This window comes from Pseudochaenichthys georgianus, chromosome 16 (assembly GCF_902827115.2).
Source record: "Pseudochaenichthys georgianus chromosome 16, fPseGeo1.2, whole genome shotgun sequence".
NCBI classification, from domain to species: Eukaryota; Metazoa; Chordata; class Actinopteri; order Perciformes; family Channichthyidae; genus Pseudochaenichthys; species Pseudochaenichthys georgianus.
In genome coordinates this window covers 47,449,266-47,469,182 of record NC_047518.2, presented here as the reverse complement: position 1 = coordinate 47,469,182, position 19,917 = coordinate 47,449,266, and the positions used below count along the sequence as shown (strand labels likewise).

General features: G+C 40.6%; 1 protein-coding gene across 1 annotated transcript; it reads right to left on the bottom strand.

Moving 5' to 3' along the window:
• Window positions 1-3,574: 3,574 nt before the first annotated feature.
• LOC117461032 (zinc finger protein 892-like) lies at window positions 3,575-12,367 on the bottom strand. The gene is made up of 2 exons (XM_071206103.1): window positions 12,175-12,367; window positions 3,575-4,875 (listed from the first exon to the last, which is right to left on the bottom strand). The coding sequence occupies exons 1-2, from the start codon at window positions 12,365-12,367 to the stop codon at window positions 3,713-3,715; spliced, it is 1,356 nt and encodes a 451-aa protein (XP_071062204.1). The 3' UTR covers window positions 3,575-3,712.
• Window positions 12,368-19,917: the final 7,550 nt, after the last annotated feature.

The window sequence follows — 19,917 nt, the reverse complement described above, 5'->3', positions numbered from 1 at the left end:
TTTAATTGGGCAGTTTTTGTCATATAATGACCTAAATATCCTTAGAAAGGTTTCATAAGCAGTATCAATGTCTCTTTCTTGGTAAAGTTTGTCCCAATTCTGTTCCAGCAATTCATTTTTCAGTGCGTTGATGGATTCCTCTGATCGCATCCATCTGTATCCTTTTTCTTTGTCTGGCTTATTTTTCCTGTAGTTGCTATCATAGACTGTGAACACTGGCAAGTGATCACTGATATCATTGATTAATAAGCCACTTACTGTTTGGTTTTCAATGTCATTGTTAAATATATTATCTATTAGGGTGGCACAATGGGATGTCACTCTACTGGGTCTAGTTATTTTCGGAAATAGGCTCAGACTATACATTGTATTGATAAATTCATCAGTAGTTTTGTGCTTGTTAGGATTAAGCAGGTTAATATTAAAATCTCCACATATGAAGATAGCTTTGTTATTTATTTTAGAAAACATGCCCTCCATCCAGTCTGTGAAAGTGTCAATGCTTGACCCTGGCGTCCTATATATAATTATGACATTTTAATTGTTTTCCTTGTAGATTTCAATTGTTATACTTTCTAATAGGTTGTCAACCACAGTTGTCATACTGTCCACCACACTAAAGTGCAGAGTTGTATCCACATAGATGGCAACTCCTCCTCCTCCCTTATTTGATATATTTTTGTATCTGAGCTCATATCCATCCAGCTCAAAGTCTATGTCCTTTTCATTGTTGATCCATGTTTCAGAAATATCAATTAAGTTGAATGGATTAGTAAATGTATGTAAATATTCTCTGATATTGTTAAAGTTTGCATACAGGCTTCTGCTATTAAAATGGATGATTGATAATGTGCCATTTGATTCGATGTTCTGGTTGTATTGTTCATCAGTGTAGTAGTAGCAGATGTTGTTGACGAAAAAGTTATTGTCCGGATCAGTTTCATGTTCCAAGTCATGGAGCTTGTGATCAGTGTACTCGAATGTTTTTAGCTCCAATTGATCATTATCCTTTATCCTCTGAGTTATGTCGCTATTGACTTCAGATATATATGAGCAGGTGTCGTCAGTGTGCGCCATGGCTTTGTGTGTGTGTTACCTCACAGTCCGGTGTATGATGATGATCACTGTTATCTGTCCAAATCCATGACGTTCCTGATGACCAGCACTTTTGCTTCCTCTGGTGTTCCATTTAGTTTAAGAAATATTTTACAGTTTGAAATCCAAGTGTTTTCTCTGTTTCTTTAGGTAGCGGGCTTTTCTAGCTATGTCAGTTCTAGTTAAATTAACATTCATATAGACATCTGATCCTTTCAGCTTTCTTCCCTGTTTTATCAGACTGGTCTTGTGTTTTCTGTTCACAAACCTCAGTATGATAGCCGGATTGTCGCTGTCCTTCCGCCTGGGTAGCGGGTGACATGCCTCGATGTTATTGCAATCCAGTTGTATCCCCTTGGACTGAAAGCAGCCACCTGTTGCTCCGTGGAGCTCGCATCCAGTTCCCCGGGTTCCCCCCCGGCGTCAGCGCCTACAGCCCGGGCATACGACCGGGGCTTTACTTTGAGCCCGGTGATGATCACGTCGTTTATCCGGGTGTACTGCTCCAAGTCCTCCACCCTGTTTTCCAGGTATTCCAGACGCTTGTCTTTTTCCGCATTCTGAATCCGTAGTATTTTCACCTCCTCAACCAGGTCCAAGATGCCCTTCTTTTGTAGCCTGACAGCAGAGATTTCTCCGGCTAGAAAGTCTCGTCGACCTCCTCAGCCGACTGGGTCTTCTTGGGTCCCATGAGTTTTAGTTGTTTGTTTTTCTGTGATTGTTTTGTTTATTTACTTCTACCAACAGTAAGTTGGCACCTCTTTAGCTTTGCCGTTAACAAACCAAAGCGCTTCCCACGCTTCCCATCTGAAGTGCCGGAGCCGTGTTCTGGTGCTCTCCGTCACGTAAAGAGCAGCTGATTTGAAAAAACAAAGTGGAGAGATGGCTGAGTGACTGCAGTGCAGAATCGCTGTATAGTTTAAATCTCCTAACAATGTTGTCCATTTTAGACATAGGCTTATTATATTTACAGCCCTTAATAACATTCATTTTCTGGGCTCAATATGTTTTCTTGGCCATTTTCATTGTGGTCGCTAAATTCACCTTGTTTATAATATTACCACCGTTCCAAGCAAACGAGGGCTTTTGTTTTGAAATCACTTCCCGAGTTTCGCCCCGCGAAAGGCATTTTAATGGCCAAACTAACTTTAAAATAGGCATTTTACACCGAGAATAAAACGAAGTTCGGCCATGTTTTGTTTTTTTCTGCAGGGAGAAATGTGAAGATCACGTGACAGACGCCAGCCATTGGAATGAATGGTGAAACAAAACGTAGGGATCTTACAATTTCAGAGGCGTTTTTGTAGAAATACTACGTCCTACGTTGTGGACCAGCGTAGCTATTACACGTTTTTTTAACGAGACTGGGTTGCTATCTCATGTCTCTGTCCAGTCAATTACACTTGTGTTACTGGAGCAGGTAAAGCATACAACAGATACTTTCAGCATTATCGGAGCACGCAGTGGAAGCTTGGATGAAACACAAGCGGACTTCTAAACAATGAACACCCGCAACTTGGAAGAAATAAAGTTGGTTTTAAGCGTTCTAATATTGCAATGCAAACCCATGATGTAATGACAGTAATTAAGAATAATTGATTTATTGAATGCTCATTTCAGTAGATTTGATCAAACAACACATATTGGACATGGCCTCAAGACTGTAACCTCTTCACATTCTGTTGAAATAGTCAGTTACTAGCCTTATCTCACACATTGCCGTTTTGAATCACTAATATGTGGATGACAGTTGAACTGCATGATGTAACATTAATGCAATCTGTTGGAAAGAGGACGCTCCGTTGGCATTGTTTAGACAACAAAAACAGAGTGAAGCTCTCATTTCATCAACAATCTTTGAGTACAGACACCGCCCTGCAAAGAGCACACAACCCAACAGCACGTTGTTGGTCTAGCATCACTTTACAAAACGTTTGCATTAAGACACTAACTCTAGCTGGTCCCTTGTAAAGGTGAGTCCACCTTAAATGAGCAGTGGGTGATCAGCAGGTGAAAGGAAGGACATGGGAACTTGGTCCTGAGGAGATGTAACGATTATTAAACAAGAAATAGTCTCAAGGGGTCGAAGAAATTAACATTTGTGATTATTAGCGAATCGGTTGCAGGTGGGTGAAAACAGGCTTAGGGAGTAACGTATTACATGTAACAGCATTAGGATACAAAATAGATAAATGTATTACCTTACCAACACACTTGGTCTTTTTAAACCATTATGCCATTTAAATATTTTGTCACAAACTTTGCAGATCTATTGTTCCTCTCTTGTGTGGATTATCATGTGTATCTTTAAACTTCCACTCTGTGAAAAAGCTTTCTTACAGACTGTACAGGTGAATGGTTCCTCTCTTGTGTGGATTATCATGTGTATCTTTAAACTTCCACTCTGTGAAAAATCTTTCTTACAGACTGAGCAGCTGAATGGTCTCTCTCCTGTGTGGATTACCACGTGGTCCTTTAAACTTCCACTATGTGAAAAAGCTTTCTTACAGACTGTACAGGTGAATGGTTTCTCTCCTGTGTGGATTCTCATGTGTATCTTTAAATATCCACTCTGTGGAAAAGCTTTCTTACAGACTGAGCAGCTGTGTGGCATCTCTCATGTGTGGATTATCATGTGGTTCTTTAAAGTTACCCTCTGTGAAAAAGTTTTCTTACAGACTGTACAGGTGAATGGTTTCTCTCCTGTGTGGCTTCTCATGTGTATCTTTAAACTTCCACTATGTGAAAAATCTTTCTTACAGACTGTACAGGTGAATTGGTCCTCTCCTGTGTGGATTATCATGTGTATCTTTAAACGTCCACTCCGTGAAAAAGCTTTCTTACAGATTGAGCAGCTGAATCGTCTCTCTCCTGTGTGGATTACCATGTGGTCCTTTAAACTTCCACTATATGAAAAAGCTTTCTTACAGACTGTACAGGTGAATGGTTTCTCTCCTGTGTGGATTCTCATGTGTATCTTTAAATATCCACTCTGTGGAAAAGCTTTCTTACAGACTGAGCAGCTGTGTGTCATCTCTCCTGTGTGGATTATCATGTGGTCCTTTAAAGATACCCTCTGTGAAAAAGCTTTCTTACAGACTGTACAGGTGAATGGTTTCTCTCCTGTGTGGATTCTCATGTGTGTCTTTAAAGTTCCACTATGTGAAAAAGCTTTCTTACAGACTGTACAGGTGAATGGTTTCTCTCCTGTGTGGACTCTCATGTGTGTCTTTAAATTTCCACTCCATGAAAAAGCTTTCTTACAGACTGAGCAGCTGAATGGTTTCTTTTCAGCACTACGTTGTGGATCACTGACAGATTCATGTCTATTTTTCAGTGAGTTTGAGCCTGATGCAGGTTCTCTGGTCTCTTTCCAATCAGCACGGTCTTCAGTGTCAGGTTCAGAATAGTCTTCAGTGTCAGGTTCAGAAGAATCTTCAGTGTGATCCTCAGTCTTTGGTTGTAAACTGCTCTCTTCTGAGTTCCTGGCTGGTTCTGGTCCTCGACAGTCATCTCCATCAGCTTCTGTTTCCATGTGTTCCGTTTGTCTTTGATGCGGCTGTGAGGAGTGAGGTTTCTCTTCATCATCTTCACTCTTCACAGAGTCAGGAGTGAAAGTGGACTTGGTGATATCAGCCTCCTCCAGCTCCTGAAGCTGCTCTCCCTCCTGTTCCTGCTTTATGTGTGGGGGGGGCTCTGGGTCCTCCTGGTCCAAACTAGTGCTCCACTCCTGCTGGTCAGGGAGAAGCTCTTCTTTAACCACCGCCAGCTGCTGGACGTCTGCAGGAAACAAGAAACACACAGTCAGAACAAACTGTTAAGTGTTAGCATTTAAAAATCTCATCACCATTACAATGGGAGACATTTTGCAGCGCTAATTAATGCCTTTGTTTTTATATTTTCACATTATCTTTCTTAGTCCCACCTATTGTGTATTTGTGTGGGCTCAAGTCACCTCATGTAGCCCAGCCCCTTTCGACTTCCAGTTAAAAATGTAAAAGGGGTTTTTCCTCTGGCGTAGCACTAGCCGCAATGTAAACAAGGAATTGTATTTGGGATCGTTCACAGATACACTACTCCTACAGTATAGAATGAAAATACTGTTACAAATTTAAATCCTGCATTCAAACCTTATTTAAGTAAAAGTATGCAAGTATTAACAGAACATTTGATGGCACCTTTCTATGTAACAGTAATGATGGTGCAGTAAAATGTTCCCTGTCAGTGTTTAATTTATGTTGTATCTTGATTATTTTGTATGTTGCATTTCACTGCTATACATGTTCAAAGTTGTGCTTGTATAAATGATTATGGATGAGGGAACCTGCTAAATGTTCAAATATGTGTGATTTTTATATACAGTACCACACTGTAAAAGTATTTCATAATTACAGGAAATCATAATCAATTTACAAGAATAAACGGTTTATTGAAATGTGTCATGTATTTTAACAAAAAAAACTGTAAAAATAGAATACATTATTTATCTGTTTTTTTAGCAGTTTTTAATTGTGAATTTAACAAAACTAACCGTAAAAATAAATGATTTTCTGTTGGCAAAATTAGCTGCATTTTCTGTAATTTTACTAAAAAATACTTTTGTTATGCCTATATATCACTGTCAAATACATAACAAATACTGTTAATACTCATTTAAAAAAAATTATAATTGCAAGAAAATATATGAGTAAAGAAAGAAATATTTTGTAATTTTGCTTAATTTAACCACTACTTTACATTGATACACTGAAAAAACACAGGTACTGACTACAGCCATAGACTGTGGGTTATAGGCGACATTTGTCTATGCCATGATACATCTATAAACTAGCTCAGAGCTGTCAGCATTCACTGCAGGCAAACCTAATGTGACCATTCACTTTTGATTTCTAAGAAGAAGAAGATATAATGTATTCTTCTTCAGGACTGCTTCTTAAGCTCTAATCACACTCTCGCAGGCGTTTCCGGTGTTTCTAAATTAGATGACAATGTATTTGTGTCGTTTAAGAGGAAAAGATGCCTGGTTTTGTTGTTGTTATTACTGTCAGGAAATGTACAACCTAACCCTGGTCCGCCCAGTAGTAATAGTCAGATCGCTACTCCTGCTGATTTTAAAGCTAGGTCTGGGTTGGGTTTCATCCACTTGAATGTGCGCAGTCTGTTAGGTAAACTAGATTTTGTCCGTATCTGGGCAAAATCGACTGATGCTGACGTCATTGTCTTATCAGAAACATGGCTAAACAAGTCTATTTTGGCCTCTGACATTGCCTTAAATGGTTTTAATGTGTATCGTACCGACCGGCCTAATAAAGGTGGCGGCGTTGCCATTTATGTTAAGAATAAGTTCAGTGTAGCCACATTAGTTTCCAAATCGATCAGTAAGCAATTTGAATTTTTAGCCATAAATATAGAAGTGGCAAAGGGTCAACAGGTCATGGTGGTGAGTTGTTACAGACCCCCCTCAGCTGTCAAAGACTCCTTGTCTTCACTAGAAAATCTTTTATCACAACTAGACTACAAGGAAATAGTGCTACTTGGAGATTTAAACTGGGACTGGTTAACTGCAGTGTCAGAGCAGCTAAGGAATAGATTCACTTCACATGTCAAAAGTGCAAAGTCGAAGTACTATTTGTCAGTTACCACAGAAAACCTAAATAATCCTAGGAAATTTTGGAAAGCAATAAAATCGATATCGACCAGTGAGATCCGTAATGAGCTACCTCCGTGCCTTACCACAGCATCTGGCTCTATATCAGACAGGGCTACTATGCTAAATTGCTTTAATGAGCATTTTGTGTCCTGCGGTTCTATGTTTGATTCTGTGACTAACTCTGCTTCTGTGAACACCCCAATCCGTGACTCTGAACAATGTGGTCTGGAAAACCCTTTCAGTTTTACTCCTTTTACTGTCAATGTTGTTCATGAAGCCTTAACCAAGCTAGATCCTAAGAAACCGGCTGGCCCGGACAACTTAGAACCTTTCTTTTTAAAGATAGCTGCAGATTTTATTGCTCCACCTCTTACTTCTCTTTTTAACCTCTCCCTCAGCACGAATACAATTCCAAAAGTATGGAAGTCTGCTTATGTCTTGCCTTTACTGAAAGGAGGGGAGGCAACTATTTTAAATAACTATAGGCCAATCTCTAAGTTGTGAGTTCTGGCTAAGGTGCTCGAACGACTTGTGAGTGAACAAGTAAAGGAGTTTTTATGTATAAATGATATCCTGTCTAAACATCAGTCAGGATTCAGAAAAAAACACAGCACCATCACTGCGACAATGAAAGTGGTAAATGACATTACTAGTATTTTAGATAATAAGCAGAGTTGTGCAGCTCTGTTTATTGACCTTTCCAAAGCGTTTGACACCGTTGATCATCGCATTTTAAAGCAGAGGCTACTCAGTATTGGCATATCCAGCCTTGCAGTGGAGTGGTTTGTGAACTACCCCTCTGAAAGGTCCCAATGTGTTCATTTTGATGGACTGTCTTCTGAGTGGTTAAACATTTCTAATGGTGTACCACAAGGTTCTGTTTTAGGACCACTTTTATTCTCCATATTAACAGCGTAGGTGATAATGTGGATGAAGCTACTTTACATTTTTAAGCGGATGATACTGTGATGTATTGTGCAGGTCCCTCCATTAAAGAGGCTGTTGTTAAATTACAGGCTGTTTTTAACACTATTCAGACTCAGCTCTCTGAATTAAAGCTTCTTTTAAATGTGGATAAAACCAAGGTAATGCTCTTTTCAAAAGCTAAAAAGACACCAGAGCCTGTTTTAGATATTGTCACTACGCAAGGAACAAAACTTGAAGTTGTTGCCTGTTACAAATACCTTGGTATCTGGCTTGATGATTGTCTTACTTTTACACTTCAGGTCACTAATCTGCTTAAAAAGCTGAGGGTTAGGCTAGGTTTCTTCTACAGGAACAAGTCCTGTTTCTCATTTGAAGCCAGGAAAAGGCTAGTCACTGTGACCTTTTTACCCGTGCTGGACTATGGTGATTTGATATATATGAATGCACCTGCCCATTGCCTGGAAAAGTTAGATGCTGCGTATCACAGTGCTCTGAGATGTGTTACTAACTGTAAAGCACTTACTCATCACTGTACCCTGTATGCCAAGGCAGGTCTGCCTTCACTAACTGTATGGAGGCTCAGTCATTGGTACATGTTCATTTATAAAGCCATGTTGGGTAAACTACCTTTTTATATCTGCTCTCTGATCTCTCGACGAATTGAAAGTACGTATTGCCTGAGATCTCATGTTGTTTTATTAAATGTGCCAAGTGCTAGGACTGTCTTAGGGAAGAAAGATTTTAGATGTGCAGCTCCACTAAATTGGAACAGTCTGCAAACCTGTTTAAAACTGAGCACTTTGGTTTCCCTGAATTATTTTAAAACTCGGCTGGGTCTCATGCTGTTTGATACTCATGGTACCTGTCACTGTAAATAGAGTTTTGTAAACTGTACCCTGTACATTATGTTGTATGTCATCCTTATTGTTGTTCTGTTGTTTTTATGTTACATGTGTAACTAATGTCCTGCAAGTCACCCTTGAAAAAGAGATCTTCTGATCTCAAGGGGCTTTCACCTGGTTAAATAAAGGCTACAAATTCATCTCTCAGAGGGAAATGTCTTCCCCCACTCTGTTGTGTTTAAACACATTACACACACAGGGAGGATATACTGTACATGCACAAACTATGGGCATAAAGATGTCTCATAATTATTTGTGTGAACATAAACATAATTTGTGTGTAAGTATGTGATTTGTAAATGTAAAACACCACAAATGCATTTAAAAGATTTGCAAACTCACAAATAAATGTGCAAGTGTAAAACGGATCTGCAAATACGCTAAATATTTTCACAAATAAAAAAAAGATCTGTGAATATCTCTAACATTTACAACTTTCGATCAGGCATTTGTGAATCCATTTTGTATTTGTCGAACAAAAACGCGCTTGCGGATCTCAAATCTCTGCTCATGGATCTCAAATCTCTGCTCGTGGATCTCACATTTCTGCTTGTGGATCGTCTTTTTACACACACGGAATTTTGAGACATATTTTCCGCCGGTCTCGGCTAAAGTCTACTCGTGTCACTCGGTTATTTTCGGAAACCACTTGATGGCCTGCTGCTGACGACATTTCCGCATGATTTCAAAGTAAGAGCATGATGGTTTGTTTAATGCTCTGTTTTTTTATTATATTGAACAGCGGAACGTTAGATGCATTCTTTATCACCATCACCATGTTATAGTGATAGTTAGTTTGTGTTCGTTTATTGGTTCAATACTGCATATATCGAGCACTTTCGTTGATGTTGAAGTACAGGCGATACGCCACTTTCGGATCCCGGGGGGAGCAACTGGCAGCGAAGCAGATAAAACTCTTTCTTCATTGTTTGTTGTGTATTCAGTCAGGTGGGTCAAAGTTACAATGTAAAGTCCTGTACTCTGCACAAGAGCAATAACATGACAAAACCTTTCCAAACAAAACAACTAGTAGGTAGGTAGGTAGGTAGGTAGGTATGTATGTATGTATGTAGGTAGGTAGGTAGGTAGGCAGGCAGGCAGGCAGGCAGGTATGTAGGTAGGTAGGTAGGCAGGCAGGCAGGCAGGCAGGCAGGCAGGCAGGCAGGCAGACAGGCAGACAGTAGGGCTGTGCATCTTCACTGGTCTCACGATTCGATTACGATTATCCTGTCAACGATTCGATTCGGTTCGATATCCCGGTGCATCACGATTCATACCAATGCGTTGCATCCTCAATTTTCTATATTACTGCACATGGCTTATTTTTCATCAATGCATACATGCAGTAAATACATATGAACTATCTTTTTATTATTTAGAAAGTGCTTCAGAAATCAATAACATAAATGTCTTGACATTAATTTATAAACCTAAATAAATGAATTGTATAGGTCTAGCCTCTGTGCGTGAAGTTGTTCCATCCTCAAAAACAAAAAGCTAATGCTTCTGCAGTCGAGCTGCAGCTTCTAGCCACGGCCTTCTGTTAAGAAAGGACACTGAATGTCCTGAATGAGGCCTCACACACAGGACCTGAGTCTGAACACAGCAGACAACAGGAGGATTTACAACAGCATATACAAACAAAAATAGTGCATGTGGGTGCACACTCACATTCTCTGTCTCACTGTTACATACATCCCATGAATGCATGAGACTAAGTTAACTTCATTATATCTCAGTGATTAAGTGAATAATAAAGTTTCTATCGGGTCACTATCAGCCTGTCACTCATTATTTTCAGGGAGGGGGCGGGGCTTGGAGGAACGGAGAGGAGACGGTGATCGCGGAAGCTTTTTTCCTCCTGCCTTCACAAACTTTACACACGTATATATCATCTGAAAATTGCTAGAGGACATTCATACTCTGCAATCCAAGACTTAATTAAATCCACCAAAAACATGATTGTAACCTGATTATTTTTGAAAAACATAAATCCCTGTGTCTCTGAGCCGCAGCGACACGGAGTGATTCAGAGCGGGTCGTTCTGCTGTTGGTTCTGGACTGGTGTTCTTGTGTTGGTGGATAAAGCAGACTGCTCCGTGTTCGGTGTCGCTGTGCCGCTGTCACGTCTGTTCCCTGATCTCTGCGTCACCGACCGATTTGATATTAAAGTGACAGAAAAAACGTTATAGCCGCGGCCTGAAAATCAGGAAGCAACGTTACTACTCTATAACCGATTATCTTCCGTCACTGCATCGAGACCGAATCGTCCACGTCCGCATCGCAATGCATCGTAGAAACGATTATTTTCAACACCCCTAATAGACAGACAGATAAATAGACAGATATACATCATATATCGATAGATACTTTATTCATCCCAAATTGTGAAATGTGTGGAAACAAGTATAAACACAATAACATTAAACACAAATGAAAGCAATAGACAGGAATATATGCATATACAGTAGAAAGGACACAATGAATATTATAACATTTAATGTAGCCTTACTATGAAGGCTGACCTAAATACGGTGTTTTTTTCAAAAAGTAAATTGAGCATGTTTTATGAGACTGAACAGTCACATAGGGTATTGGACTCTCTTAAAACCCAGGTAGGTGCAGAATAGGTTTCTCAAAAATAAAGCAATCAGGAAGGTATAGTAAAAGAAGGTATAGTAAAACTGATAGTAAAGTACATGTAAGGCAGATATTTTTTTATTTGTGAAAATATTTAGCGTATTTGCAGATCCATTTTACACTTGCAAATGTACTTGTGAGTTTGCAAATATTTTAAATGCATTTGTGGATGGTGTTTTACATTTACAAATCACATATTTACACACAAATTATTTGTATGTTCACACAAATAATTATGAGACATATCTATGCCCATACATTTGCGAATGAGTTCTGCCTTTTGTAAACTGAATGTATCAATAATTTGTCAATAAATCAGGTTAAGGCTGTTATGACAGTGTTGCGACATGCTTTACGGCATGCGAGGGACTGCTTTACTTCAGAGTAAGCCCGCGAGTTGTGTGGTTGCTGCCTACTGTAATGTCTTGACTTACTGTACAATAAACCTGAGCCGTGAAAGATACTCGACCCTCGATCATTCTACATTATTCTCCCGCAATTTGAATTAATCCAAAGTATTTTATTTTTTTTGCTTTTACACATTTAAAAAGAAAAGTTGAATAAAGAAGCACATTAAAACTAAAGTATCAATGTATGTCACAATTAACCAACTAGTGCCCACATGCATGGGTCATATTTAAATCAGTACATTAAATGGCATATTATTCAATGTATGTATTTTTATAAATATATTTATTTTGGTAGGTTTGCTCTTCCGTAATACATTTTAATTATTATAATAAAGTACACGTGTCTAATAATACTTACATAATTTTACTTAAGATATGAATGCAGTACTTTAACTGGTAATGGAGTATTTTCACAGTGTGGCGTTTGTACTTTTACTTCAGGATCTGCTACCTGCAGCAAGTGCTGATAAAGGGTCTAAAGTGTTATTAATGTGATAATAAAGTGCTACTGAAGAGTGTAAAGTGTTAATTAAGGGTAAAGGGAACAGACCTGCTCTGTGGATCCGAAGCTGAGGCTGTAAAACAGCGTCCAGTAGCTTCTGGAGTCTCTTGTTCTCCTCTTTGGAAAGAAACAGCTCCTCCTCGAGCTCTGCTATTGTTTGTTCAAACAGAGCAAATATCTCTTCATTAGCAGCAGTGACTCGCTGCTTCTTCAACGACAGCAGCATTTGGACTTTACTCATGTTTCCTAGATCACCTTTCCCTGCAGACTCCGTTAAACACACCGTTTCTCTCTGCATCAAACTCTCAATCTGACTAGTGTTGCTAACGTGTTTCCAGCTAGCATGCTAAGCTAGCTCCTGTAGTCCGAGGTAAACGCTCCAGAAAAAGAGCACACAGTCCATTCGGAGGTTTATCCAGACACACAGATGATGGATCAGTAGAGCTGGAGCTCACACACACACACACACACACACTTTCTCAGGAACACACAGAGAGAGAGAGAACCGTAGCGACGAGACGCCACGTGGATCAAGGTTGTTGTTCTTCTTCTTGTTCTTCTTGTTCTTCTTCTTCTTCTTCTTCTTCTCTCGGTTTTTGGCGGATTGCAAACAGCTTTAAGGTGCATACCGCCACCTACTGTACAAGAGAGTGTATCACCATATCATCCTATCACCACTTGTGGAATTATACCATTGTGTTGTTTACGTTGTTTTAAATTCTTCCAATCAATCCTGTTCCACTCAAATACTTAAGAATGGCCTTCATGCCTCTCTTACCCCCTCACCTTCTGTTCCTAGTGTCCCCATCAGGCTCCACTCCCTTCCTGGTAGCTCTTACCCCCTCACCTTCTGTTCCCAGTGTCTCCATCAGGCTCCACTCCCTTCCTGGTAGCTCTTACCCCCTCACCTTCTGTTCCCAGTGTCCACATCAGGCTCCTCTCCCTTCCTGCCTCTCTGACCCTGCATGTATCTTAGTTGTTCCCTCTCTGTTTTGTACATGTTACAGTGTAATATGATGTGTTCCACATTTCCTTTCACTCCACACCCCCTGCATTCTTCAACTTTGCTTTTTCCCCATTATAAACATTGTTCCGTTTAATCCTGTATGATCCAGTCTGAGTCTACTGATGGTCTCCTCCCGTCTGTTCCTTTCTGTATAGATCTTAATTATGACTGATTTCTGTAACTTGTGGTATCTCCTCCCTTTCTGATCTTCCTCCCACCTTGTCTGTCATATGTACATACCCTTCTTCTTAATTATTGCTTTTCCTTCTCCTTTCCCAAGTGAAACTGGTATTGCTATTTCCTTTTCTAACGCCTCTTTTGCTAACTTATCAGCATGCTCATTCCCTTGAACCCCCTCATGCGTATGGCGTTATATTTGTGCCTCTATCCTGAGCACGCAATGAAACATGTTGAGCATAGAAAATGCTATTGAGCGCGCACTTGAACATTTTTGAGCACAGAGAAATATATTTCCTCATAAAACTCCTGCTCCGTGCGCAAGCAGACCGCTGCACACGCTCTCTCTCCCTCGCTCGACCTCTCCACCCTGTGCGCGCTCAGCTTTGCCTACCTGCTCGCTCAAGTTGTCACAGCGTTACAAATGTGCCACAAAACCAACCAATCGGAGAACTCGAGAAGGTCAATTCTGATTGGCTGGTCCAGTAGAGAGAAGAGTTGCGACAGCAGAAGTCCAAAATGCTTGATCGTCACGTGGTTCAGAGAGACTCAGAAAGTTCCCGGAAGTTTGTGGCGGGCCATTTGAATCACGATTTGAATGCATTAATAACAGGATAGAAATGCAATTGTTGGTAATTAGTGGTCAATAAAGGTTTTGATTTGCAATATTTATACAACATATCATAGCCGCGGGAAGTCATTTTGCTCAGGGGGTGCTGCCAAAAGTGGGGAGGGGGACCGCTTAAAAAAAAAAGGCGGTGCCGGACCGGGCCCGGCTGTCAGCGATACGAGCCGCATACATTGTTTGTGTTAACTGTTAGGCTTAATAAACCATTATAGACCTACATCACTTAGCAACAGCTGCACATGCCCACATGCTAACTATGGGTCTTACAAACCTAGCCTACATAACATTAGAAATAGTCAGACGAAAATATTATTTACAATATTAATAAAACTATGAATTCAATTTTAACTGATTGACAAGGCAAAACACTGCACAGCGGCAGCAGCATTAAAGGAAAATATCGTCTTACCTTGTTGGGACTTCACAAAACTCCAAATGTAGCCTGGGGTGGCACCAGGGTGGGAATTTCACGACGGCCATGGCCGTCGTTGCCCCGCACTTTGGCCGTGATGCCCTGTTAAAAAAAAAGTAATTCACGGCCAAAGTGGCCTTTGTGCCCCTGTCAAAAGTAAAAAAAAATGTCCTGTGGTATTGGTATTTTGACTAGCAATTTAGTTAAATTGTTTCGTTTATCAACGCTACAACATAGCGTTTCGTGAGTCGGTTGTCATTGTTGGGGGGGAAAGCAAACAGCTGTTTGCTGCTCGCGCTGTGCTCCGCATGAAACAGCTGTTTGCTGCGGAGCATAGCGCTAGCAGGCTCCCGTGAGCGGGAGGGCGCTCCTTCTTCACTACAGACTATCGCGCCACCTAACCATCAAACAGGTTTGTTTTCCACAGACCTTATTTCCAGCTATTTTCCAAAACCCTGTGGAGAAATTCCATTGCTTTTTGTGGAGGGAACCAGCAGCTTACTTCCTGGTTTTAGGACGCGTCACTGCATCTCTCAATATGATGCCAGTATAAACAAGGTCTTCTGTCGGCTCTGTACATCAATGCCGACCTATGCTGACAAGTAAGTGAAGAGTAGACAATATAAAGGTATTGGCGAAATGTCCCACCAGTTTAGGATAATGAAAGTTCTAATCAAATCAATTACATATAGCCATTACATGTCTAACTCCTAATGACAGGAAGGCAGAAAGTGCATTATACAAATAATAATACTCATAATAATAGCAGACATTTTTTAACAATGACCACAATATCATTATTTTAATAAACCAAATATGAACAATTGAGGAAAATGAGGAAGAACTGATGATTAAAATGTTGTAGTACAAGTAGTAATGTAGTTAGTGGACGAATGCTCCGGGCCAGTGGTTACAATGGTGGGGCCAGTGACAATACAATTTTACCCTTACTGTCTACCCCTGACTGACTTATGTGGTTTATGGCTGAACTTAACGTATACGTTTAAGAAACACTATTGCTATTCAGCCGTTTGTAAAACGACTGGTGTTGACGTTAGTGCTACACTTTTCAGTCATGATGATTGACCAGCGTAATTTAACCAAACAGCCTTTGTGCCCTGTCATGTGGCCTTTGTGCCCTTAAAAAAAATGTGAACGGGAAGGCCAAATGGCCTTGCCCCTAAAATGACGAAATTCCAAGCCTGGGTGGCACTAATGAAGACCCTCATTAGAGCAGATACATCCACATTTTCCAAAATGTTACTGTGGACATGAATCAAAGTCAGATGTGTCAGTCTCTTCTGTGTCATATTACTCTAGTTGTAGAGGTGGTGGGCTGAAGAGTAGCTGGTGGTACACTCTTTTTATTGGGTTGTTTGTTAAAAAAGAAAAATCCTTTTTTGCGCCATTCTAGAAAGTCGTCACTCTGCAGTGTGTTTGTCGCATCATGTACTATGACTAGTATATGCTACTGTATACAGCTAATTTTATTTTAAGTAAAATCATAACTATTTTATGTAGTTTAATCATTTTTATTTAGGTGGTCACTCAGTTTTTCAAATGTACACCACTCGCCAACAGGGGGTGCTGCAGCACCCCCAGCACCCCTACTTCCCGCGGCTATGCAACATATCGGTATGTGTATGTAGTTACATCAATGTGTTGTTTTTTTTTTAAGTAAAATGTGCTAATATTTGAGGATTAAGATAAAATAAGAAGTACTTTATTGATACCAATTGGGGAAATGTTTACGCTGCATCAGCAAAAGAGAAGGCATTGTACATTAGACAGTTAAAAAACTAGAATTAAACAATCGAAAATGTAAACATCTTAAATAGAAATAAAATAGCATTACAAAAAGTAGAGTTGCCGCTCTCCAATACAGCGGCAACCACAGCATTTCAATGTTTTCTTCTAATTCCACAGCGTCACCAATCGATCCTAGGAATCTCCGTATATATCCTCGATTTCCGTAGATCCACGCCACAAGTCTTTTTTGTTGACTTAATATTGCAGCAGTAATATTCCAAAAGTGCCGCGAGGGACTAAAAAAGAGAAAAACACTAACTCAGTCTTTCCAACAGTATGCGTTTGACCTTTTATTTCCAAAGCAAAAATGCAATAGTCCATATCCATATGCGTATATTCTTGTATGCGTGAGTGCGGTCAACAAAAATTGTCCTTCTCCAGCTCACTCCCAGGGGCGGTGCCAGGGGGGAGCTAAGGCACCCCCTAAGCACCCCCAAGAAATGTGTTTTTTAATTTTTAAATTATTATTATTTGTATTAAATTAGAAAAATGCACCTCCCACTTTACTGTCCCTTCAGACAGACAGGTAGCAGCACCTCCCACCTTTCAGTCCCTTCAGACAGACAGGTAGCAGCACCTCCCACTTTACTGTCCCTTCAGACAGACAGGTAGCAGCACCTCCCACTTTACAGTCCCTTCAGACAGACAGGTAGCAGCACCTCCCACTTTACTGTCCCTTCAGACAGACAAGTAGCAGCACCTCCCACCTTACAGTCACTTCAGACAGACAGGTAGCAGCACCTCCCACCTTTCAGTCCCTTCAGACAGACAGGTAGCAGCACCTTCCACTTTACTGTCCCTTCAGACAGACAGGTAGCAGCACCTCCCACCTTTCAGTCCCTTCAGACAGACAGGTAGCAGCACATACCACTTTACTGCCCCTTCAGACAGACAGGTAGCAGCACCTCCCACTTTGCAGTCCCTTCAGACAGACAGGTAGCAGCACCTCCCACTTTACAGTCCCATGTTATGCCGGCTTTTCTTGGCTTGTTTGAAGCTGAGTGGTGATGAACAAATGACTAAGCTGCCAGTGCCTTGAGTTTACAGCTAATTAGCCGAAAGACAAAAACAAATGTAGCCTAGTACCTGGAGCAGGTAAAGCATACAACCGATACTTTCAGCATTATCGGAGCACGATGTGGAAGCTTGGATGAAACACAGCGGACTTCTAAACAATGAACACCCGCAACTTGGAAGAAATAAAGTTGATGTAATGACAGTCATTCAGAATAATTGAGTCATTGAATGCTCATTTCAGTTGATTTAATCAAACAAAACATAAACATATTGGACATGGCCTCAAGACTGTAACCTCTTCACATTCTGTTGAAATAGTCAATTACTAGCCTTATCTCACACATTGCTGTTTTGAATCTCTAATATGTGGATGACAGTTGAACTGCATGATGTGACATTTATGCCATCTGCTGGAAAGAAGACTTATCGCTCTGTTGGCGTTGTTTAGACAACAGAAACAGAGTGAAGCTCTCATTTCATCAACAATCTTTGAGTACAGACACCGTCCTGCAGAGAGCACACACCCCAACAGCACGTTGTTGGTCTAGCATCACTTTACAAAACGTTTGCATTAAGACACTAAGACTAGCTGGTCCCTTGTAAAGGTGAGTCCACCTTAAATGAGCAGTGGGTGATCAGCAGGTGAAAGGCAGGACACGGGAACTTGGTCCTGAGCAGTGTTGGGAAAGTTACTTAAAAAAAGTAACTAGTAATAGTTATAGTTACTGCTCTCAAAAAAGTAACTAGTTACTTTATTAGTTACGAAATTATAAAAGTAACTAGTAACAAGTTACTTTACTTTAAAAATAATAACAATAAAAATACAAGTGTTTGTGTTGTTTTTTGCTGACTAGTTCTCTGAAGGCAAAAGACTCGACCGTTGCGATGGGCAGCATGTCCTCAACAACATACCTGGCAATCAATCTGTTTAGTTGACTCTGGGTGACATGTGGCGGAATTTTTTTTTTGGGCTGTTTAGATGATCTTATTCCATTTGTGTCACTGCCGGTGGTTGAGACGGTGGGGTCTTTGGCGACTAGTTTTATAGCCCCATATAGTTAGGTGCTTCAGGAGATTGGCATTGCTGTTTTTCCATGTGGACAATGCTTTCTGTCCTGCACACAGTTTACATTTTACCGTAAGATTTTTTGCATCGTTTATTCCCACAAATTGAAAATAGTGGTTATATTTCCAAGTTGCAAATGCGCTGCTGCTCTCGCTGATACTTGCATCTGCCATTGTGTGTGTGTGTGTGTGTGTGTGTGTGTGTGTGTGTGTGTGTGTGTGTGTGTGTGTGCTGGTGGTGAGCATTGCAGTGTGTGTGTGTGTGTGTGTGTGTGTGTGTGTGTGTGTGTGTGTGTGTGTGTGTGTGTGTGTGTGTGTGTGTGTGTGTGTGTGTGTGTGTGTGTGTGTGTGTGTGTGTGTGTGTGTGTGTGTGTGTGTGTGTTAGCATTAGCAAGCAGGCATGAAAACGGGTCAGGGGTGAAAAAGGTGAGAAGGATATTATCCCTCGAGGGGAGTCCGGGGGCATGCTCCCCCGGAAGAACATTTTGAATATTCCATATTTTAAAGCATCAATCTGATGCATTTTGAGATGCATCTTTTTGCCAACCTGGGGAGAGCTGGAGAAACTTAACTTCAGCCATGAGTCAACAATATTATGACCTCCTTACTAAGTATTATCAGGGATGCAAACTCTTCAGGAATGGAAAAGGTGACAAGGACCCGAGCCCCACTACCCCACGGAATATCGGCATTAGAAAGAGGAATAACAGAGGATTTTAGCAGTCAAAACAACTAAAGCAGCAGTGTTAATCATAACAGAAATGGCAAAGAGTCACATCTAATAGAAATATATAAAAGCATTTATTTTAATTGTGTAGCAGTCAGTTTATAATTTTGGCAGCACTGTTGAGCATTTTGAAAATATATTGTCATGCCTCTGCAAGGCTGAGTCTTTCTATCTTTATGGCATCTGGTGTAAAGTAACTCAATTCATAAACTCAAGTACTATACTTGGGTACCATTTTGAGATACTTGTACTTTATTTAAGTATTTCAATGTTTTGCTACTTTGTTCTTCTTCTCCTCTACAGTTCATAGGTAAATGGTGTGCTTTTACTCCACTACATGTATTTAATACCTTTAGTTACTTCACAGATCTGGATGAATGATGTGAAATCTAATCAAGTGTTGAATCAGACTTTAGTTTCACCTGGAATAAATCCACCAGCTACCCTGCAGTCTACAAAGTACTTCAGACTAGCTGCACCTTCATCAGCTACCCTGCAGTATACAAATTCATTCAAACTAGCTGCACCTTTACCAGTAAGGGTGTTGAAAATAATCATTTCTACGATGCATTGCGATGCGGACGTGGACGATTCGGTCTCGATGCAGTGACGGAAGATAATCGGTTATAGAGTAGTAACGTTGCTTCCTGATTTTCCGGCCGCGGCTTTACTATAACGTTTTTTCTGTCACTTTAATATGAAATTGGTCGGTGGCGCAGAGATCAGGGAACAGACGTGACAGCGGCACAGCAACACCGAACACCGAGCAGTCTGCTTTATCCACCAACACAAGAACACCAGTCCAGAACCAACAGCAGAAGGACCCGCTCCGAATCACTCCGTGTCGCTGCGGCTCAGAGACACAGACAGGGATTTATGTTTTTCAAAAATAATCGCCCCCCCATCGATGTCGGGTCGGGTGCGCTGCCAGAAGGGTGGCAGTGAAAGCG

Bases quoted from the DNA above. Each gene is read 5' to 3' on its own strand.
- LOC117461032 (XM_071206103.1), bottom strand. From the start codon at position 12,367: ATGAGTAAAGTCCAAATGCTGCTGTCGTTGAAGAAGCAGCGAGTCACT. The intron at 4,876-12,174 runs GTCTGTTCCCTT...TGTTTCCTGCAG, and splicing joins GCTTCGGATCCACAGAGCAG to ACGTCCAGCAGCTGGCGGTG.